Raw genomic sequence first — 24,246 nt, 5'->3', positions numbered from 1 at the left:
TGGTGCACACTTTCCTCTTCAGCTCAAAAACAACAAAATAATCCCAGTTATTTAGAGGTTGTACTGTAGCTGTTGTTGCACTGTGAAAGCAAAAGAACACCTTTGTCCGTGTTTGTGTCAGATTGTCAAAGCGTTTTGCTTATAAATGCTCTGCGTGGATAAAAAATCTCTATGATATCATCTGAAAATAAAGCTAAAAATATATTACTGTAAGATATAAGAGTCAACAAAACTAACTTATTTCTCCCAAACATGGGTCATATACAATGTGGATGATAGGCAAGTCTACTCTCTGTGTTGCACTGCATCTCAACCCCAACCCTAACCCTAACCCTAACCCTTGCCACTCAAACATCTACCTGCAAAATATGCACAACACATACTAGTACTCATGTTCCAAAGTGGTAAATAGGCTACTCATTCATCCTCTGTAGTAAGACATACCAGGGAGGTGCAACTGAAGCATGCCATTTGAAAATGGTGTGGGTCAATTAAAATGAATCATCCAATGGTCACATATCAGGATTTTCAATGACTCATAAATTGTGACATCCTTTTTATTCCTACTGAGGATGCAATACAAATTAAAATGACAAGGGACATTTTTTTATTCACACCAAAGCTAGCACATTAAAATAAAACTAAATTGAACATACTGTAACACTGAACTCCAAGTGTTGAATTGTGTAGCTCATAGAACTTATGTTCCCCTCTTTTAAGCTGTCAGACCAATAAGCATGCACACCTGTATACAGTATGTATCACTAACATGATGTAAAACTATGCACATTAGATAATTTAGATGGTCAGTATAGCCGAAGAAAAATGAGAACCCTTTTTAACCGTGTGGTTAATGTTAACAGTCTAAATTAACGTGTACTTTAATTTCTTCTGTTTCTTTGCGAGGGCCTATTCACAATGAAATTCCATGGCCAATATGGTGAGTTTCAGCTATGTATACAACACATACAGTAATTCTACGTGTTTCAAATAAAACAGATATATATTTAGAATCATATATATTACACAAATATAGATTCTCCTTTTTTCTTGTTCACTTTTGAGCAATAAACACATGAACTGGAACAGCGAAACCATAAGAAAGTCATTCCTCCATGAGAGTTATCCAACAAGATACAGAGTCCGTTTTTTCGCACCGGAGCGTTGCACCTCGGATGGTGTCAAGTCGACGTCTGTACAAAAGGTAATCCAACTGGTTTAAAGGTGACAGGTGTTTACAGTGGCTAATAACAATGTGCTGGGTGCAAGAGCAGTATAGTGGCAGGGAAATGAGGGCCAACTGTGCTGTCCGCATGGTGGGTGGTGGGGGTGGATGGGGAAGGGATAAAACAGGCAATTTTCTCGTTCACTTTGAGAGCAAACAGAGAGAGAGAGAGAGCGAGATCAGGGCACAGACCATGTCAGTTCTTCAAATTATAACAAGGCATCCCTCACCAAACCACACGCCAGAACGAGGACAGCCAGTCCATAGCTGGATGATATTCTTGTACCTGAGAAGAGAAGAAAAAAAGGATAAGAAAATGCTCAATGAAAATTACACTTTCTGATATGACTGTTGCGCAAACAATGCACACAAGAAAAAGCCAGAGAACCAGCAGTTGCACTGCATCTACACTAAACCAGTAGTCCAGGCATTATTTTGGGGAAAGATCCCGGTTCTGGCAAACATGGATAAGATATGTTTGGGTCGTTGTTAACTTTTAGTCAGTGATAAGATGCAACCTTTCATATGCTTCTTTCTCACCGTCCTGTCCAGAGAAATGAGGGCAACAGCACCCTCAGCAAATCCCTCAAAACAAAACAAGACTTTCATCTTGGCTGTTCACAAACCTAAACCCCTTCCTAATTACTGTAATCATGACCACAAGATCCCCTGACCTTAAAGCCAGGGTAGGCACTTTGTTTTGGCATCACTGGACAAAAACCCCATAATAACCTTTGGGCATATTGTTACTGAAGTGGTGTGGATGACTTTGGCCAATCACAGGTCATTTCAGAAAGAGGGCGTTCCTATTGTCTGTTCTACAAATGCAGATGTGCATGCACGTCACTTCAGATGGTGAAAGTCTGATTCAATGGAGAAGAATCCTGCAGAGAAAATTGCTAATGCAGCATTCTAGCAACCAAAAAAAGGAGGATGGACTCATCAGAATGAGAGTCTACAAGAGAATCTGATAATAACAGAAATAAAGTACGTGCCAATATTAGCAAAGCATTTCAGAGGTGGAGAGAAAATACTGCTGATAGTTTAGCCTTCTGCTTCTGCCTCTTGATGTTCATGTTTATTTAGCTAAGGTTAGCATTGCAGGCAAGCTGTGAGCATTTAGACACACAGAGCTGGATTGGCGAGTTGATCTGAGGTGCCCAATTTTCCGCCTCGTAGGGTAGATATATTAGCGGAACCTTTTTGGTTTAAAAAGAACGAGGCGCCCTTCCGCCATGGGAGGGGCTGTTGAAGACTTGTGGGAGGAGCTGTTGATGACGCCGCACGTGCGACCAACTGGCGGTGGATAAACAGGAAGCAGCTGATAGCAGGAATTAGCGAGCAGCTAGTGGCAAGAGGGAAACACAAACCTGACAGACACTGTAAAGATGAGCAACTGGGGAGACAAGGAATTGCGCGCCCTCCTTGTCGCAAACAAAGAGGCCATTAACCGTCAGATGACGGGGACGGTGAAGAACGGGCCGACTTATAAGAGAATCGCTGAAGGACTGACCAGCCGCGGCTTCCCTCCCACGTCATTGTTTACGTCACACGCTGAGCTACACGTTTTGTTACTTGCTCACGCCCCCCATTGCCCCGAAAAAAGGCGCATTCTGTATAAACAAAAGTAGGCAGCCGGCATTTTGCTGCACTCCCCGATTTTGTTTTTATACTGCCAATACTGAAAGAAGACTCATTGGGCTTTCCTGCAAATTTGCACAATTCCTGTTTAAAAAGGGCTAGTGTGTGCTCCATGTCACTCCCCGCTGCTACAGACCACCTCGCAGAGAGGAAAGCGGGCAGCAGCTCCTGAGGCTGACCCACAGTCACTGGACACAGCAACTCAAATCCAGCCAGAGATAACCCCAGCAAATCATACCCACAGAGCGCTTGAGATTGCCAGCATATTTCACAATTTCATAGAGGCTCATGACCGTCACCAAGTCATTCAAAAAGCACTACAAAGAGAATCATATGCTTACCTTTACTGTTTATTTCTCTTAAACAGCCAGTAGTACATGGAACCAGCCATCACCCTCCTTTTCACTGCTTCGCTGTTAGTTAATGCTACTTCTAGTTTCAGGGTCTCAGGCATGTTATGTCCACTCACATTCTCATCTCTCGCCTCTCACGGATTCCCATTTCTCCTCATCATCTTCCCTTTCTCCCAGTATATAGGACTACTGTATACATTTGTTCAATTTCAATCATTTAAGCTATTTAGAATTGGGGGGGACAATTTGTGTTTTTCAGAATTTGGGGAGGACATGTCCCCCTCGTCCCCCCCGGGATCTTAACCCATGCTCATGATTCAACCCTCACTCTATCATTCTTTCCACCTCGCCTTATAAACTGCACATTATTTCATGCAGTGGTACAAAATGAGTCTAGATGGCTCTTTATTGTGTTATCTAACATGTGGTTGCCTGTTTGTGTTTCACCCTATTCTGCATCCCAAATGCTCCGCCATATGGTTTCATTAAGTTTGGTCCATAAGGCTGCAGTCACCTATAAAGTCTGTGAACACTGCTTTGCAGCAGAGCATGAATTCACACGCATACATAGCAAAATATATCCAGATAATTTCTTTGTGTGAGTCATTAAATTGCTTTTATCACTATGGCAAACATTATTGGACCATTAAACATTCATCCATCTTGTGACTCAATGAGTTTCAGTGAGTTATTGTATTGACTTTGCTTTGATGCTGTCACAACACAGAAACTGGGAATGTGAGTTTCTTATTTGTGCGTGAGTGTGAATTTCAATGTAAAGATGGTCATGCCTCGATTTACATATTCATCTCCTCAAGCACATACATCATGCCGAGGCTGCTCAATGTGATCGGAGTTAATAGCACCCGGCACATCATTCATACAAACTGTCAGTGTCTAAAATTGTCCCTTAGCTTGTGATAATTGGACTACAACTTCATATTCTCACATAAATTCCACTATCTTTACTAAGCAACCACAGTAAACTACAAATGTAACCCCCCCTTCAAACAGCCTTTGAAGTGTTTTGAAAAGGATTTACATGGGCAGCTACTGTTGCCTTGGCCCTGACAAACTGCTATCACCACTGCAGACAGCTCTGACTGTTTACTGAGCATCTGACATGACTAACAACTGCAAACTAGAACACAGCCTCCTCAGCCTACTCTTTGATTTGCCTGCGTCTCGGGGACATAGAACCAGAACAGATGAGAGCAAAGTAACCGATGACAACTATACAATCCTATGCAGCAGAATTCTGTGGACAAAAAAAAAAAAAATAGTTTACTCTCCATCGGCAGAAAGAGAGAAAGAAAGGATTTGAGGAAACTGAAAGGAGGGAGAAGTGAGAAACAAGAGAAGTGGGAAGTTGTAATCCTGTGAAACAAGGCAAGACTCGACAAATAGAAAATGAAATGTTCCCTAAATCATATTGACATTGACTGGATTCTTGTGTCAGACCGGGCGATGGTTCTAAGAAGGAAATCATCCGGGGGGACACTTTGTACCTTGCGGTGCAACTCTGGATTGTCTGGACTGCTGGGGATTTGGGGATGAAAGGAGGGAATAGTAAGGGGGGGGGGGGCAGAGATGGAGGGCTTTGACCCTTTATTCCTCCCTACCACATCTCATTTGGCTTGAGGTGATCCAGAGAACAGGAGTGCCACAGAGGAGCGGCAATCACTCTGGGCCAAAACATCCTTCACACAGAGAATAATTAATCAGCCTCCAGCTACGAGTCAGAGCAAGACACAGACGCAGAGAGACAGAACATAACACTGTAGATGGAAAAATATGCACTAATTCACTAATACCAGGCTTCTGACAATCATCTGCTCAGCGACAATGTTAAAGATGTGTGACTTAATTTAAAATACTGAAACCTCTTCATTATCTCGGGATGGATATGACCTTGTCCCAGTCCCCCTGTCTTTTCTTTTGGCTACATCAAGTGTGACACTCTCAGCAGTTGCCCAGCTAACCAACCCAATCGCCAGAATAAATGTTGGCATTGTACATTCCTGCAAAGCACAGACATGGTACATTTAGACATTATGATGTGGCAGATAGAGTGAAACCTTTTCGTTTCTTTGCACTTCAACAATGCTGTCGTTATGTTTGGTTAGGTTTAGGCACAAAAATCACTTGGTTATTGTTAGGAAAAGATCATGTTTTGGCCTAACATATCCACTTTTGGCGGCACAACCTGGAAATGCAATGATGTCTCAGTAGAAAACAGATGTGTTTACTGGGCAGGAAACACAGAATTACTGCCATGTGCATCCGCAAACCAGTCAAGCTGCACTTCCAGTTTACATCCATGTCTGTCCAGACACATATGTAGCAATGATAGCAGACAATGCTTAAATATTGATGCTGCTGCAGAGACATTACATAATCTAAAACAGGTCCAGTCATAGGGTCCAGATTTCTCCTTAGTTATTAGTTCAAGGTCCACACTGTTTCATACATTCAGTGTCATACTTGCAGTTGGCCATTTTGTCGAGCAAATTTGCTGTGTCTGTCAAATAGCTGCCTGTTAGTCACTCACTCTACAGCAGGAAACAGCACTTCAAAATAAAAGCTCTATGCCAGAAATTCCCTGTGCCCTGTTTTTTACAAACTTGACACTCTCATGAGTCACTTGTGGTGCATTCGGAATGGAATTGCAACCCCATTTGGGCCATGACACAACAGTTGGGAACCACTGTTCCCATCACACACACAACCCAACAGCACTGAAGATCTAAACAGTCACCACAGTTTCAAGGTGGACACCCAGGGTTGGTGTTACAGATTCAGTTTTTGACAAAATGTCTCCTTTTCTGTTACTGAGATGTGACATTGCATAATGGCCAGAAAAGTGTTTTTGCAGAATGTCATGATGTCACGTAGTACATAAATTCACTTCATTATATCCCATAAGACATTTGTGTGAAATTTTGTCATATTTAGTGTATTCATTCTTGAGTTAGGGCCAAAAACATGTCTGTGAGGTCACAGTGACCTCTGATCAACACCATCAATGAGTCCAAGTGGACATTTGTGCCAAATTTAAGAAAATTCCCCTAAGGGCCTTCACAAGAATGAGATGAATGCAAGGTCACAGTGACTTTGATCTTTGAACACCCCAGTAGATGAATCCAATTGGACCTTTGTGCCAAATTTAAAAGGAATTTCCTCATCGTGTTGTTGAGTTATTGTGTTCACAACATTGAGACAAACCAAGTCACAGTGCTCATAGGTCAAAAATCAAGGTCACTGTGACCTGGTTTGTCTCAATTTCCTCATCGTGTTGTTGAGTTATTGTGTCCACGACATTGAGACAAACCAGGTCACAGTGACCTTGATTTTTGACCTATAAGCACCCAGTTCGAATCAGTTCATTGTTGAGTCCAAGTGGACATTTGTGACAAATATAAATGAATTCCCTCAAGGCACTCAATGCGTTCACAAGAATGGGACGTATGGACAGATGGACGACTTGAAAACATAATGCCTCCCGCCATGGCCGTGGCATAAACACAGTTGCTTTTGTGGCACTAACCCCGGTGGAAACACATCGACAGGTCACTAAAAACAACCCCATTTAGTGGCTGAAAAGCTGGTTTTGCTGTTTGTTGGACTTGGCAGATGTCTTGCCCAGGTGACATGCCGTCTCCATCCCCTCCACCTCCCGAAGACAAAGTCAGCTCATACACTATGCTGATATGATACACATGAAAGGCACAGATGTATCAGTGGTTTGCAGAATCTTATAACGCCAACATTTTCTTCTGGTGACTGGGCTGAGCTAACCTAAGCCATTCTGGACATCTTGTACTATTTCACAGTGGTAAAGTTATGTGGTCTCATCTGCATGTAGAAGGGTTGAATTGCAAAGATGTGCTATCTGTGTTCTGCAAAAATACCTGTGTTTGGTTTTGCTTCACACGTCATAGGAAATCATCCCGACTACTTAATTTTGTGTTGTGTTTCTGCTGCCATCATTACTCCTCATACCACACTGTGTGTGCACAGGTTTAATGCACAACCAAAAAAAGTACCTAAATTAATCAAATAATAACAATGAACTGACGAGTGCCGCAAGGTGTTCAAAGCGCCAAGCTTCAATGTCGGATTATGAGGTAAAAATAACAACCATGCAACATCAGTCAAGCTTTATCCTGCGCTGCATGACTAATCTGGTGAAAATGATGAAAAGTTTTAAAGGATGAATCTCACTGAATGTCTGAGTGTTGAACTTACATCTGTCTACACCTCCATGCTTTTAGTCTATAGCCTGTTTGTTTCACCAAATTAAATCATGGTGGAAAGTCGTGCTGCTTTGGCTACTAGCAGTTCCTGTTCATACCTTGGAGACAACGATCACCTGGGTTACTTACAAGTATTCTAAAATTTGGATTGCATTGTTACTGACAGTATGAACACTGACTGTACTAATTTACGCACTGTTTGGGTCTCTGTGTTTGCAGATTGCATCAGGAAAGCGTTCTTATGAACTGGAGGCAAAAATATCCAACTACACTGCACTGTTTGAGAATGAGAGTGGATTTCATCACATAATTTGTTTGCTAAACTGCATACGAGCAAATGTTTTCCCTGTGTGTGCTGTGTGCTTTTCCCCCATGAAAGATATGCATATATCCTATCTACTTGGACATGATACATGGTTTAAGCAGTTCAGGGTTATACTGTGATTAGGTGGACATCACAACTTGCATCCACTATCAAAAGATATCTGCGCAGCTGGGTTGTAAGAATGGATCAAACTGATGTCTTCAAATATGGATCTATTATATTATCCATATAAAAGACTAACTACATAAAATCCAATGAAAAGACCCAGATTAACAACAAATGTACCCTTATAACAAGTACTGTGTGTGTCCAAAGCATCTTATTCCTGTGTGCCATAGAGCTCCATTGTTGTCCACAAACTATTAAAAACACATAAATGAGCCAAACTGTTGCACTGGGTGACACATTCCTTCATTACTATAAACCAAGCAGCACCTCCAAGGCTAAAAAAAGAAAACAATGTGGAAGTGCCAAAAACTGCAGTTCCTCGCGTGGCTAATGAACTTCACAGAAAAAATAAACACGTTTACAGCCTGGTACAAAAAACAGATTTGGTCTCTGTAGCTAATTTCCTTGTTCATGACAACTGCGAGGTGAATTTTTACATAACACACCCGTTTAAATGTTATTCAGGCGCAAAGTTATGTGCAATGAAAGGTGAGGCCGCTTTGAGTGAGAGGTTGGTGCCGTCCATTGAGTGGCTACAATGGAAAAACGTTTTTTTAGGTAACGTAACCATGGTGTAACAACAAAAGTATAGGCATAGTCGTAGCTGTCACTATTTCAGTGTGTTTCTAATAGTGAAAACTTTTTTGTCATATAAAACAGTCTTGTTTAGCATTTGGTTGTACTTAGGTCAGTTTTTCTCATATGTGCATTTTGTTTAATGGCTTTCAGACTCTTTTTCATGAGCTAAAATTAGCACTAGCATTACCACAGTAACCCAGAGACTGTAAATGCACCATGCTAACCAAGGCTATTCAAAGAAGGCTGGGACATGCTCTTTGACCCCATGTGAGCTATGGGGTATAACATAGATATATATAATCATAGATGACTCATTCCTGTGGCTACTGTGCGTCAACATCACCGCCATCTTGGGGAGGTCTCGGCTGGCTGGCTAGTACTGTTGTGTATGGCGGTAAATCTTCAGCAATCTTGGCGTGCTCACTCAAAAGTCTCAAAGTGTAATTGGTAGTGATGGCCAGATGAAGCCTCATGAAGCATTTTCTTTATTTCATTAGCCCACTAGATGGCGCTTTTTGTTCAACGAAAGGTTGAAAGCACACTGAATTGCCATTCTTTGAGCCTCTCTCTTTAAACTATGAGTGCCATCTAGTGGGCTCAGAAAATAAAGACAATGCTTCATGAGGCTTCATTTGGCCATCACTAGTAATTGGGTGCCAGTCCAAAAAATTACAGCAGAGCACTCACTAATAAGTATAATACTTTTTAATATAGTGGATTGCACAGCAGCAGTCGAACGGACGCGTTTCAGCTCATAGCCGTCCTCAGCGTTAGGAAATGGCCACTTTAGAATGAAAATACAGACAGTACTTACTGACCCTCATGACGACAAGAAGTCCAGTGTAGTTTTTAATCCACAAAACTTGTCGGGGTATTTCACGTAAAATATATTCCAACTCAAGGCTGACTTCAGATTCCTCAGTGTGACGAATCAATAATCCCCATGTTCTATGAAAGCGCCCCAGCTATTTAGCCTTTTGGCAGGTGCAGACTAGCTGTTTATTTGCCTTTACCCACTTACTCATAATATCCACATTACTGATGATTATTTATTCAAAATCTCATTGTGTAACTATGTTGTGAAAGCACCAATAGTATTGGCGCAATATCAATATTGAGGTATTGGGTCAAACATATTGTGATATTTGATTTTCTCCTTATCCCCCAGCCTTAGTTTGTTTTGAGTAGGAATCAGTGGGCTCTTAGCCAAGAGTCTCAGGCAGCATTGTGAAGTTGTAACGTATTGCAATGTGGTCTGTTTTGGGATGCTAACATGGAATAAAGCTAGCCTGATTCTTTAGCCATATTCATCGTCACAAGTAAACAACAACAAAAACAAATGCATCTCATTTGATGGTTTAAAATATAGCTTGGATTCAAATGTTCACATTTTTTATAAAATAATTTAGTGAACCTCTATCGCTGGCTGATCTCTTGTTCAGATCAAGAACGGCACAGGCCTGCTCACTGGGGACAAAATTTGGGGTTCAGCATCTCTCTTATAGGCAGCAGCTGGACCTACACCTGCTCCACTGCAGCGCAGCTCTGAGTAGTTTAGCGTGAACAGGCCTGGACACACAGTAAACATTTCTGTAAATATTAAATCTAACCATGTATTTTTCTCAAGATATAACTATGCAGCAGCGATAAACTGAGGCAGGGCAACCCGTGTTGGGCCATAATGACCTCCTTGTGGGTATAACCTAACATGATGGGTCACTGCTGCTGCACAGCTGTGCTGGGTCATTTCTTTGGTGTCAGTCTGCACATCCTCCACATGTACTTCTTAAAATCCACTGAAGCAACTCTAACTAGTGCAACACTCTTGAATCTGGTGATCAAGCCACACTTGTGCAGCAGGGAGTTTGTTGTTCATACATTATTGATTTGCTGTTTGGCTGTTAGTGGTTTCTGCCGCTTTAGTTGGTATTTGCAAAGAAAATTTTTAAAAGTTTGGTTGTCTGAGAGAACACGAGCAGAAAAATAAGGTGCATGTAGATGATTTTATCAGGCAAAAGATAACTGGAAAAAAAAATCACATATACCATCAACACAGTCTCCATTCATATGCAAATAATATAGTGAGATGCAGTCAAAGTCTGCTCAGGGTGTCTGTGGTGTTTTTGTCCTCTCATGTTCTTCAGTGACAGGAGAATGTGTCTACATGCAGACAGACAACAGCATGATGACAACATAATGTCCTGCTGTCTCTGGCCCCAAATCTACAGTCATCACAATTCAAAGTCATACAGTGTGTCATGTATAATGTTTCCCTGGCGACCATCATTTCTATCAGTCATGATAAATTTGTGATAAATAATTTTATGCAGAAGTAGGCCCAACTATTATTTCACATAGGTCTGAGACACCAGAGCCAGTACTGTTTAACAAAACTGATTGTGTTCAGATTTAAAATTTTGACCAGTAAACATAATTTTCCAATATGATGGTGCAATAAAATGGATTAAACTGCCTTTCTTTAACTACGGAGGAGACAAATGTGACTCCCAGGCTACTGGACGAAGCAGCCGCCGCAGCTCATGAGCCTAACCCTCAGCCAGCTGCAGAATACCGGAGTCGAGCACTGGAAACCTGGTGGTGTAGTTGTTTCAAATGCAAAGCAATGCCAATGGATGAGGAAAGTCTTTGCTGCTCAGACTGGGAATTGGCGATGCCTGCACTTGAGAATCTGGACATCAGTACTGACGAGACTGCTGCTCTTCAGAGATCACTGATCAACCTGAGCACGCACACGTGAGTGCGGAGCACAGAGAGGCAGTCAGAGCTACAGGCTACAGTGAGGCTAAAAACAGAGTTCAAATGACGTTTTTTGAAACAACTTTTTATGTCGGGGCTGCAGCACACTTGGATCACTATGGATGAGCAGTATGGAGATATTTTGTGGTTTCAATTTTGTGTTCTTGGACGTTAGTCTGGGGCGCCGTCTGCCATCAGGTGTGCTAGCCGCTCCCCCCGCTGATCTCCGCAAGGGATGTGAGGAGTCTAAAACCACCAGGGCCTCCGTCGGCATATGGGTGAGTAGATAATGGCTGAATTTTCATTTTTGGGTGCACTATCCCTTTAAGGCCAAAAAACACTGGTGGTGAACGCTGTACATCAAAAAATACGCCCTTATTATGTTCCATGTACAACCCCACACACTGCTCTTGGACTCCTCTCCTCCCCATTGATGCAAAGACACCTCTGTAGCTGTTTCTGTGTCTCGTGTGACAAAGAATGGATGAGGAGAGACTCACTGTCGAGGTCCAGAAATATCCCAAGCTAAACGACCCACAATCCCATCATTATAAAGACAATGGCCAAAAGGATATTGCCTGGCGAGTCATAGCTCTGGAGATCAGCTCTTCAGATGAGAAATCTAGTTTAATTAGGGGCTGTCCACACATAATTTCAAGCTAATGCACAGGTGGAGGGAGTGCAGATCTTTCAGTAAAAGTAGTAATAACTGTGATTGTCTGCTGATGAGCTGCAGCTCACGTCCAGTGTGTGCTGGGAGCGGCAAGTGATGCGTGTCACATGATGTGCTGCAGCCGTGCTTTAGCCTCACAAACTACTATAATATTAAGTTGTTTGGGTTTTTTTCTAGGGATTTCCACAGGGCAGATACTGTATCTACAGTACAAGAATAGATAGAGAACGTCAGTGCTCCAAGGAATTTAAAAACCATGATGGATTTTCATCTCTCCTGTTATAATATATCTTAGGGTATAAACCTGCCCCAGTCCCCAGAATGACCTTTGATGCAAACACCACACAATTTTTCCAGCACTGAAGCAAAACAGCAAAGATCCTCTATCTTTTAAATGGTTTCATCCTTGTCTGTTGCTTGTAATTCCTCCGGAGCAGGGTTTTTAAAGTCTCCTTGCCTCAGACAAACTGATGCTGCATTCATACATACAGATACAAAGTAAAGTAAGCTGCAACTGTGTCTCTGTGTGTGTTTGTGTGTGTGTTTGTTGCCCTGAGCACCTCATTTACATACTCTGCTCTGACTGGACAACTTGTTGTTGATGTAGCCACCGTACTACTCTCAAGGTAGTTGTATAAGTTGCATAAAGTTCAGCTTTTCTCAATTTCCCCCCGTAGTGCTGCTGAGCGCCTTTTAAATCTCTCAGCGGGCGGTGCCGCCAGGTCCAATTCACAATGAATAGAGGCCTATTGTTGTTCCAGCTTTTTAATCTATATGTGTGAACGACCCGTGAGACGACTGCACCCGCTCCCAGCACTCTCCTTGGACTACAATTTGAGCACTGCCTATATTTATCTGCATCTCAGTGAACTGGCACCATTAAAAGTATGCAGAGTAAGCTATTAGCAGTTCCTGTCCCATCACTGGATAACTTTGACACAGAAGAAGACTTTTATATATGATTTTTACACACATTTATAGACATTTACTGACACTGTACGTCACACTAAATCCAAAGATGGTAACTAACTAACATTGCCAATGTCGAGATAGTAGTTGTCAATCCACTCTGATGTGCATACAGTATCTGTGTCCACAGAAGCAGGCCCTGGCGAGCCAAGAGGAGCTGATTGACAGCAGATATTTGCTTGACCAAAATATTTGTCACGTCAGCGCCACGGGAGGAAATCAGCACTGTTTGTATTTATTGATTCATTGATTTTATTTCCCAGCTCACTGCAGCAAGTGAGGGAAATCTGCCACTCACAGACAAACTGGGAACTGATCATCTACATATGACGCACAAGGTGTTCTGGGGGCATCTGTTGTCGACGTTCTCACATGACGTGTCAATTTATGCTTGTTAAATGCATTTTTTACTTAAATAAACTTACAACATGGGTAAAACACCTCATTTTATGTTTATTTCCTTGCACAACAAAAGCATGTGGTTAGTTCTAGAAAAACCCCACCATACACTCGTACAGGAAGCAAACAGTGGACACCTGGGTGAAAGTCCAGGGTTTTTTGGACCCATCCACCTCCACTCCTGCCCTCCCTAAAGGGACATTCCAGCTCCTTAAGTAGCATTTTTGTCCCACAGCGTAACAGGCTGACCCCACTGGGCAGCACTATGAACTGACACTGTCCAGCCGTGTATCATACCACCGGGAAGAGATGGCCTCTCTCGTCAATGTCTGACCAGATATCACTGACCAAGCAGTGGTATTTGATGACTCTGGAATAAGAAGCAGGATACCTGAGGATATTCGTGTGAATTTAACAGCTGTCTGTGCAGATTACACTTCACTTAACACACAGACCTTGACTTTGAGCAAAAATAAAATGCATCAAATACATCATGGAGGCAAAAGAGGTGAGATGGATGTGACTAGTGTGACATATAACATACGCGTCGGTAGTGCTTTGTAAACAATGACAAAGGCATTACCATGGCAATAACAGTCAGTTACCATCTCTGTTATATTGCGGTTGATCTCGTCCTCTGCTCGGAGGGGAAGGAACTCCTGGACCTCATTGTTTTCCCAATTTGCGGACGTTTTCGTCTACTGGTCTTCCTCTTGGAGTTAGCTGCCAACTGCTATCAGCTGCTTTTTAAATCTCCTGGTAGTGGGTCGCACACACAATATGTGATCAAAACGTCACACCTGTCCTGCCGCCTGTTCCATTTACACAGATGTCATTTTGGAGCTGTTACTACCTCTGCCGCCGTCTTAAAGGTGAGACAACTCTATCCCTCCATTCCGAGGCGGCATAATGGTATTCATGCCTTGCAGAGGCAGAGTAAAAGTGGCTATTGTGATCTCATCTTCACACCTGAAACTTTCGATGACTACATCTGGCACAGTTGTGACGCTATCATGGTGACAAAATTTGTCCACAGACAGACACATAAACACACAAACACTTAGGTAAGTACTCAAAACACAACATGTCGTAGTCCCCACTACAGTAAGTGTCTACAGGACCACTTCTTGCTATGATAACACACACTTACACACATATACTGACAAGTTGAAAACAACACCAGCCCCGCTATGGCGGGTGTTAACTGTGTGTATCATGTTTGTGTGTTCAGATTTGACTGAGTTATGACTTTGAGAAGGAGCACGATTGTTGTTGTAAATTGCAGTAATCAGGCGCTAAGGGTTTTAAAGTACCGTAATTGCCTTCGTGAGCTGTGTGTCACAGCCACTGCCGCTGCCAACTGCTGACCATGCTGGTGAGCGAACAAGACTCCAATAACCAACATACTGTTACTTTGAGAAAAACACCTGCATGCACCTGTCCCTTTCACCTCATGCCTCTGCACACCCTGGGGAGATGCACCTCGCTGCTTGAAAACCACCCAACTATGAAAATATGGTTCAAGGGGCCTCACTCAGCAACAGTCTCTTAGATTTACCTTGAATTTTCTCTTAATTTACTGGTAAGAGAAAAAAATGGTCAACTCCAGATTCACATTTGTAACCATCCAAATCTGCTCTGCTGAATGATGAATCCCACTTGATCATGACTCACCTATTAGCATGGGTAACACACAATAAACACTTTATCAGGGCTGGTGTTGTGCTGTGTGCAAAGACTTTGACGCATGCCCAAGAAGGCTGTAAGAAGAACTTCTGCGGAAGTGAAATCAACTCACTGTTTAAAAAAACCTAAACAAGGTAAAGATTAGGGATTAGCGAGTACACCATTATCTGTATATGTACTCGAGATGGCCAGAGTTTGGCCCCAGATTAGGTGGGTTTAAATTGAAAGTGGGTGGGACCAGGGGTCGTGTTAACCGGATATTCTCGGTCATTGACCGTTTTTTTACAACAATGACCGGAAAATCTGAAGGCTGTCGGTCATTTTGACCGGTTGCAATTACCACCCCTGCCCACTTGGTGGCGGAGTGCACAGTCAGTGGTTTAAGTGGCTGCCGTTTTCACACTGCAGAGAAAAAGTCATTCATCTGCTTCATGTAGCGTTGTTGACATAACAGCCTGGACACATCAGACGCGGAACCGGAGCGCAGTGCCCAGCTACGGAGCCAATTTTCAATCGGCACCCATGTTAACCTAACCAGAGCGGAGCGCCCGCAGAGGCAGCACTTCAGTTCAGCGTCTTGTCTATTTTTCACGGGAGCCGCAAGTGCTTCTGTCAAGCTGGATCGAGCGGATCGTACCAAACAGGAAGTCGGACACAGAAAAGACGACAGAATCCGGCCAATTTTCAAAGTAAAATAACAACAGCAGGCACTGTGGAACATGAGGAGAAAATACCGTGTTTATAATATAAAAAAAAACACAACAGTGCATAACCGAACACATTTTTCAATACCATAATCATTTCATTACAATTTTAATTTTGTGTCACCGAGCCTACGGACATAACTACATAACGTCCTGGACACACCGGACGCGTTAGTGTCGTCTGGTGTGTCCAGGCCGAAGCCTAATGGCACGGGTGTGTGGATGTCTGTTCATCTTTTCGTTCATGTCCTTATTAATGCACACTTTATAACTTGCTTGTTGGATTTATTAAAAACAAATGAATGAAAACTAAATGTCTTTGAATATCTTTATTATCATTTAAAAACGAAAATTAAAATGACTGGTAAAAATAGATTATGACCGGATTTTTATGACCCTGTAGGTCAAAATGAAATGAAAATCAAAAGTCTAGCGCAACGTCTGGTGGGACCTAATTGAAAGTTGTTATGTTAAGGCTGAAATTGATATTGGTTGATCAGAAGTAGCTATATTCATTATTTATTACAAAACTATTCACATACAACAATCTCAGAATTGAGCTTCAGATCATTTTTGCTGTAAATAGTGATGACCAAATGAAGCCTCATGAAGCATTTTCTTTATTTTCTGAGCCCACTAGATGGCACTCATGGTTTAAAGAGAGAGGCTCAAAGAATGGCAATTCAGTGTGCTTTCAACCTTTTGTTGAACAAAAAGTGCCATCTAGTGGGCTCAGAAAATAAAGAAAGTGCTTCATGAGGCTTCATTTGGCCATCACTAGCTGTAAATTCCACATCAGCAGCAGTCATGATGAAAGTACTCCAATCCTTTACTTAAGTAAAAGTACTAAGATCGCACTGTAACAAACACTATTTTTACAAGTAAAAGCAATAAAATATTACCTAGGTAAAATATATAAGTACCATCAGGACAACGTACTTTAGTACTGAAGGAAAAGGAAAAAAATTGAATTAATTTAATCATTCAAAATAATTTAAATATTTAAAAGGAAAAGCAGCTGTCTTCTGTTTGAGAAGCTGGAACCATAAAATAATTTAAACAATATTCAAAATAGATGCCAATTAATTTTCAAACTAACTATCGCTTATCACTTCTACGTTTTCATATGGTTTGTGCTGAAAAATCTTAATTTGTAAAGCAAGTAACTTCAGTAATTAAATAATTTTAGTATAATAAAAACTAAAATATTTCCTTCTGAAGGGAAGTGTTACAGAAATAAAAATATAGTAAAATATAAAAATACTCTAAAACATAATAATCTAAAAAAAATATTTTTTAAATATTCCTCATGTTTAAAACTAATTTTTCCTCACATACGACAAATAATTAATGGACTGTGAGAACAAGATTTTGAAGCTTAAAGGGATAGTGCACCCAAAAATGAAAGCGCGCACACATGAGCGCGGTGCACAGAGAGGCAGTCAGAGCTACAGGCTACAATGAGGCTCAAAACAGAGTTCAAATGACGTTTTTCCAAACAACTTTTTATGTCGGGGCTTCAGGACACTTGGATCACTACGGACAAGCAGTATGGAGATATTTTGTGGTTTCAATTATGTGTTTTTTGGACATTTGAATCTGGGGCGCCGTCAGCCTCCATTAGGTGGAGTTGTGCTGCTACCTCCTCTCCCCTTGGATCTCTGCAAGTGATGTGAGGACTCTAAAACTTCACCTGAGCCTCCCTCGTCATATGGGTGAGTAGATAATGGCTGAATTTTCATTTTTGGGTGCACTATCCCTTTAAGCAGTGGCTGCAACAAAAGGCGTTCATTAAGTTTAAAGTTGTACTGAAACCACAGAAGTGTAATCTGGTCCTAAGGATTTTCTCCCGCATTAATGGGGTTACTTTTTGTGTTTAATCCTGATTCATGATGCTTCCTTTCCATACACATGTTCTCAATCACGCGTAAATCTTTCTCCTAAAGAGATGAGCAAAAATAAGAAATCAATGGGTAGTCACAAAATAAGAACAAACTTCGAAAATGAACATGAATAAGAGACAATTGGTGCGTACATCACTTCTTGCATGAGGAGGCCCACGGTGTAATAAACCTAAAGAGTCCTTTAATTAAACTACTCAAGTCATTTGGAGTCTTCCTGTCAGAGCCAGACACATTAAAATACAGTCCGGTTCTTAATGATACTTATATAACATATATGAGATGATTATTCTCTGTATTAGCATGCATCTGGCGTCAGGTTGTTTCCATTTGTTCTATCCTGCGCACTGAAGCTGCATATAAGCCATCCACATAAAAGCACCATTATGTCCAAAGCCATTATTCTCATGTAAATCACACATTATCTCTGCTATTTATTTTTCCGAGCTGTTTTCCACATCAACACTAACCTTGCCAGCGAACGCACTAAAGGTAAAGGTACCTTCTGTGCTACTGTGCTATTTATAGAAAACTACAAAGGAAGAACAGTTGTGAATTATTGTTGTTTATGTACACTACCATGCATTTTAATTGCTGAGCAAAGAAAAAAAATACAAAAGGAGTCTTATAAAAATACAGCTGAACACACACAAAAGAGAGCCCTACCTTTTATGTGGGCAGTATTATTTCATGTATCCGTCACCGTGGCTAAAAGCATCTCCACCCACTTCCTGTCATGGTTTGGTTGACAAGGTCACTGTGTCTTTATAAGTCATTTTGGATTAATTTACAGCTGAATTCTTACGTGGTTATTCAGCTGGAGACGGGAAGTGAATGCTGGGGGAAAAGGTTTCCATGGCAGATATGATGTGGAGACGTCTGGGAGCACATGATGCCTCTGAGTTTGTATTTTCTCCGTGTATTTCCCTGGCTTTCTACCACAGTCTGAGGGACTGCACACTGACTTTTCTGTAGGCATAATGAGCGAGAGTATCTGTCTGAGCTAGCAGAAACCTTTTCAGGCGCTCTCGGTGCATGCTGGGATAGAATAGACCCACACTGAATACTCTTCATTTTGTCCTACTTAACCTAACACAACACTCTACATTTTGCCAAAATGTTTTTGGCTCGCTGAAATGGTGATGTGGAATATCAATTCCGGGCCAGCGAGGCAGTCAGGTTCAGCGAGGCACGGAGGTGAATCACCACAGCACCTCCACAGGGAGCTAAAACTGGCTTAGTGCCAGTTCCATCTATTCTTGCTGATCCCTGGCCGGCTGACTGTCTCTTTGACTCGCTTCCTTACTTGCCTGGTGGCTCTGTTATAAAACCCGCTGTCTCATTTGCTTGTTGACTGATACACTCTCTGTCTGACTGTCTGGCTGCTTAAGCCATGACTGGATTGTTGGCTGACTGACTGGTTAAATACAACTGGATGTCATTACCTTGCAGCTTGACTGTTCAACTGTGGGCGAGGTTAAATGTGATAACACAGTCTGGTGAGTAATGCAAAAGCTCCCAAATTACCATCCACTGCTTTTGAAAGGCTCACACCGGAGGTTGTGTGTGTTTCAGCTGACATTACTGCAACCATTATCCAAACAATTTAGCCATATGGTAGCCTCGTCCACCAGGGTATCAATGTGAGGGTGAGTGGGTGAGTGCTGGCTCGGGTTGTAAAGCACTTTGAGTGGTCGCCTGAGCTAGAAAAGCGCTATATAAATGCAGCCAATGCCGTCCATAACAGACATGAGCAGCAAGCAGCTGATTAGGGCTCAGCAGCTGAACATAATTGGGACTGGCCCCAAAGCAAATATTTCTTCTTGGGCCCTCGCTTCGCCCTAAACACGAGCACATGTGCACAACCACTCCAGACAATTGCAAAGCAGAAAATTGCTATGTGACTATAGAGAGGCTCACTATGCAACTCTAATGCTGCAAACCAGCCTTTCATCAACGCCACCAACAGAAGCTGAAATGCTATATTTATAATCGCTAATCTCACAGTTTTATTATGTAGCTATATCAAAAACCAAAGGACTAAAACACAAAGTGGAAAGATGGTATATTTAATGCCCTCCAAAGGCTGTTTTCTGAGTGTCAAACCAAATGTGTTGTATACAATGCACTTATTAAATGGATTTTCATGAAGTAAATTATATGCCTCAGAACTGGAGGCCAACTGATTTATTGGTTTGACCGATTAATTGGCACCAGTAGGACATTTTACACACTATTCTTAATGGTGGAACTTGCCTCCGATGGTGGCCGATGGCTGTGCAGCCTCCATCAGTCATGCGGGCGGGTGATGGAGCCTATCCCAGCTGACACTGGCCTCAAGGCAGTGTACACCCTTGATGACCCTGGACAGGTCACCAGACTATCACAGTGCTGACACTTAAGCCCTTTTTAAATACAATTTGTGCAAATTTGCAGGAAAGCCCAATCAGTCTTTTTTCAGCATTGGCAGTATAAAAACAAAATCGGGGAGTGCAGCAAAATGCCGCCTACCTACTTTTGTTCATACAGAATGTGCCTTTTTCGGGCAATGGGGGGCGTGAGCAAGTAACAAAACATGTAGCTCAGCGTGTGACGTAAACAGCCTTGCTCCGAGAGAAGCTGCAGCTGGTCAGTCCTTCTGCGATTTTCTTGTAAGTCGTTCCCGTCATCTGACGGTTAATGGCCTCTTCGTTTGCGAGGACAAGGAGGGCGCGCAATTCCTTGTCTCCCCAGTTGCTCATCTTTACAGTGTCTGTCAGGTTTGTGTTTCCCTCTTGCTACTAGCTGCTCGCTAATTCCTGCTATCAGCTGTTTCCTGTTTATCCACCGCCAGTGGCTCGCACATGCAGCGTCATCAACAGCTCCTCCCACAAGTCATCAACAGCCCCTCCCGTGGCGGAAGGCCGCCTCGGTCTGTTTAAACTAAAAGGGTTCCGCCAATATGTCTACCCTACGAGGTGGAAAATTGGGCACCTTGGATCAACTCGCCAATCCGGCTCTGTGTGTATAAACGCTCGCAGCTTGCCGGCAAAACGGCCCAACATTCGACGAAAATCTGGCAGTGTAAAAGAGGCTATAGAGACAAACAACCATTCACACCTATGGACAATTTAGAGTTACCAATTAACCTGCATCCCATCCCAAGGTTCAAACCCCCCCATCCCGGGTTTGAACCAGGAACCCTCTTTCTGTGAGGCAACAATGAAAACCACTGTACCACAGTGCTGTCGTCGTATACGACCTATGTAATCGTATGGACTGCAGGACTGGTTTTTAAGTTAAATAGTAAATAGGTAAATAAAAGGTAAATGGTGCAACAAGGGAGACCACATCCAAATGAAAGAACTTAAGAACTGCACTGATAGAGAACCCTGGAGATCTCCCTGTACCACAGTGTGGCTGTAGGTGGTTTGTCTTTTATCCAGTTGAACACTATACATTTTCTGGCCATCAGCAGCAGTTTGACACCGAGTTTGAAGTGTGTTTGAGTTCCCGTTAGCTCCCCGGAGGGTAAACAGAGAATAAACAGACAGTGGTCCTTCCTAACTTTGATCTGAAATATGCTACTTATCTCCTGAGCAATCATGCTCCTAAATCTGAAAATAAATACACTCTGCCGAAAGTAGTGATTTTCAATTTCCCTCTGACATTTAATACACAGCAGTGGCAGTTGGGAGTCCATTTGGTGCCAATCATCCACAATATATTCAGTCCGAAAATTGGCCTCCCACTTTCTTTCTCGACGCTTGTGTCTAAGTTAAGGGAGTACAGCAGAGTGTAGATTGAGGAAATGAAGTGTGAAATATCTTTACGTTCAAGGAGAAACTGCTCAGTCTTACTGTACACACAGAGGGCTGGGGGAGGTGAACTCCTTCAGGTAATAAGGTATCGGATCTGAGGGAAGCCAAGCCAAGCTGATTTGGGATGTTAAATAGTGGCTGTAGCTGCTCGTTAGCATTTTGACTGCTTTGTTGTTCAGACTGTTGTAAAGTCAGTAGAAAGGCTGAATGGCTGCCAACAGAGTGTGCCAGTAAACCCGGAACTCCGTTAGCGCTTTTAGCACTTCTGGTTCTCTCGTCTAAAAGTCAATACATTTTTTGAATTGGATTTTGGTAAAATGCTTCCAACAAGGTCTGTGGTTAACAAAAGCTTAAGCGAGTTTCAGGTTTTGTTCTACGACATAGAAGACGTCAGTAAATACTCTACTTGTGAATTTTGAAGCTTTTACATGTCGTAAAAAAGGCGGTTGCTAACAAGTTGCTCAATACGACTACAAACCCTGTCGGGGACATTAAACGTCATCACCCCCGAACAGGCGAGAGTGCTGGCAGTCCGCCATTACAGCTTCTTATTTAGCTTAAACAGTCCGATTTCCCCATTATACAATGTTTTTAAAATAAAGCGGCCGAAATCAGTTGAAAGCTTAGTGGCGGTGACGACGGAGTCATGCGACCATGGAGTAGTCATGTAGTCTGTTAAAGCCTAACGTTAGCTTTTTACTTCTGGCGATCGCATTTAAGCTTCAAATGTGGTATGAAAGGTGTTCATATGTGAAGATTATCTCGCTGAACAAAACCTGTAAGTATCATAAACTTGTGTTAGCCACAGAGCTTATTTTCGGACATAATCCAAAACGCAATGCAAAAATCACATTCACTTTCTCTTCCGGGAACCAGCGCGATGCTAAACTTCCGGGTTTTGACGTCAGCCCTGGCACACTCTATAAGCAAGAAACACATACATGTAAAATACTACAGCAAACTTTGAAAAGGGTTCACTGTTTATTTGTTAAATGAGCTAAAGCATCGGTGTAAACAATCAGATATCAGTGTTATACACAAGACTGCATTTAACAAAGGTTAAAATCTAATGGATAGAAATAATTCATAGAAGTAGGTGTGTCCCCAGTTACAAATTTCAATAGTTGAGTCTGATTCGTCAAGTCCAACCTAGCATCTACTGAAAGTTGAATCAGCGCCATGCACAGTACTAAAGCAGGATTTATACTTCTGCGTTGAATCAGTGCCATAACCTACACTGTAACCCATACCAAAACCTACGTAGCCTGACATGCACCCAAGAAATGTAACTACATGTCGCGGCAACGCAGTCCTCCTGTCTGTTTCTGTAAAAAAACACCCTGGCAAATGTTTGATTGATTGGATCTTAATGCATCTTGGTGGTCAAGATGCAACGTGCAAACAGCTGTCTCTATGCTCCTGCCCCTGCTGATGTTGACAGCACTATGTTCTTATGTGAGTGCTCTGAGTTATACATTTATAGCAAAATAAGATATACATTGGGAGAAACCAAGCAGTTCTATGTAAAATCAGACATCCAGCGCCCCCATACAGCCTTAATCGAATGATCCTTTTGTTTCATGACCATATTTTCATTTTGCAACTGCAACAATTTGACTGTGAGACTGGCAGTGGATTCACACACCTCAGATCAAACTGTTGAATGGTTAATTTATTAGCTTGGTTCTACTTCTTCCATATTAGTGTTGCTCCTGTGTATTCCTTGTAACAGACACAGTAATGTCTCTGCCTGCTGGACACAAGCTGCCACAGTTGCAGAGACGTGTAGTCTACATCTACTACGAGTCTTCAGCGGGCTTTTCCCCCACTGCACACTCACAGATGTTCGACAGATTTGCACCCAAAAGACAAAAATGGGAGTAAGGAAGGACTCATAGCAGCATCCACATGAACTTGAAATGACACATTGACATTGCGTGCGCTTGCTTGAGCAATATGAATGCAGCCATGAACAGCAGTCCTGCGGTTCTTAACCACCTACTGGAGTGATGACTCATTGGAGTTCTTTCCTTAGACATATGCAGTCGAGGCAGTTTGAAAAAATATGGTGCTTCTTAAAAACAAGGTCAGTGATTTTCTGTTTGCATGAATGCTTATGCAATAAGCTGAGTCCATATTTGTTTTTCTTTCATGCAGGAACCAGGCTGGCCTCAGGGGTGGAGGGACAAGTCTGGCTCCAGGGACATATTTCTCTCCTTTTTTTCCCCTCTCCCTTCGCATTCAGCTCTGGTCACCTCTGAGCTTTGAGAGAACAACACTGCCAGGAACGATGGAGGCCGAGCTGTGATCTAACAACATCTGACACACTGGTGGGGAGTAGCTGTGAACAAACCACTCTGCTCCTGCTGCTGCTGCTGCTGCAGCCGCTCCACCAGCCACAGTCACATTCCCCCCATCTGGAAAGTGCCTCATTGTTTACAGATGCAGCAATGCGGAAAAGGAAAAATATCTGCACTCTCCCAGGTTTAATTTCATCTCAGCCCATTTACCTATTGTTGCTCATCTGCCTCAAACCTGAGCGCGGCAGTAATAGAACTCTGTCGCCCTCAGCCGTAACACCTCTGTGCCGCTCAGAGAAGGTGGCTAAGGCTGCCTGAGCAGCCACGGAGAGGCATTTATCAGTGTCAGACACACCGCACAGAGGACTCACTGCAACACAGTTGTCAGCATAATTTGGCTGCCTCATAATCTCTGACTCTGCAGCCCCGGGGATTATTCAACTTTTTACCTCTATTCAGTGGCAAGTAATATCTTTCTATGTTTCGCTTCAGGGTGCAGAGGGCTGTCTG

General features: G+C 42.4%; 1 protein-coding gene across 1 annotated transcript in view; it reads right to left on the bottom strand.

Annotated features, from left to right (window-relative positions):
- Positions 1-544: 544 nt before the first annotated feature.
- vstm2a (V-set and transmembrane domain containing 2A) overlaps positions 545-24,246 on the bottom strand; it is a 133,521-nt gene continuing 109,819 nt past the window's right edge. Inside the window, exon 5 of the mRNA XM_033638207.2 lies at positions 545-1,511. Coding sequence (XP_033494098.1) covers positions 1,435-1,511 — 77 coding nt within the window. The 3' untranslated portion in view covers positions 545-1,434. The remainder of the gene's footprint in view (positions 1,512-24,246) is intronic.

Source organism: Epinephelus lanceolatus, chromosome 20 (genome assembly GCF_041903045.1).
Source record: "Epinephelus lanceolatus isolate andai-2023 chromosome 20, ASM4190304v1, whole genome shotgun sequence".
In the NCBI taxonomy this organism is placed as follows: domain Eukaryota; kingdom Metazoa; phylum Chordata; class Actinopteri; order Perciformes; family Serranidae; genus Epinephelus; species Epinephelus lanceolatus.
The sequence above is the reverse complement of the archived record's forward strand: the minus strand, read 5'-3'. Positions and strand labels throughout refer to the sequence as shown.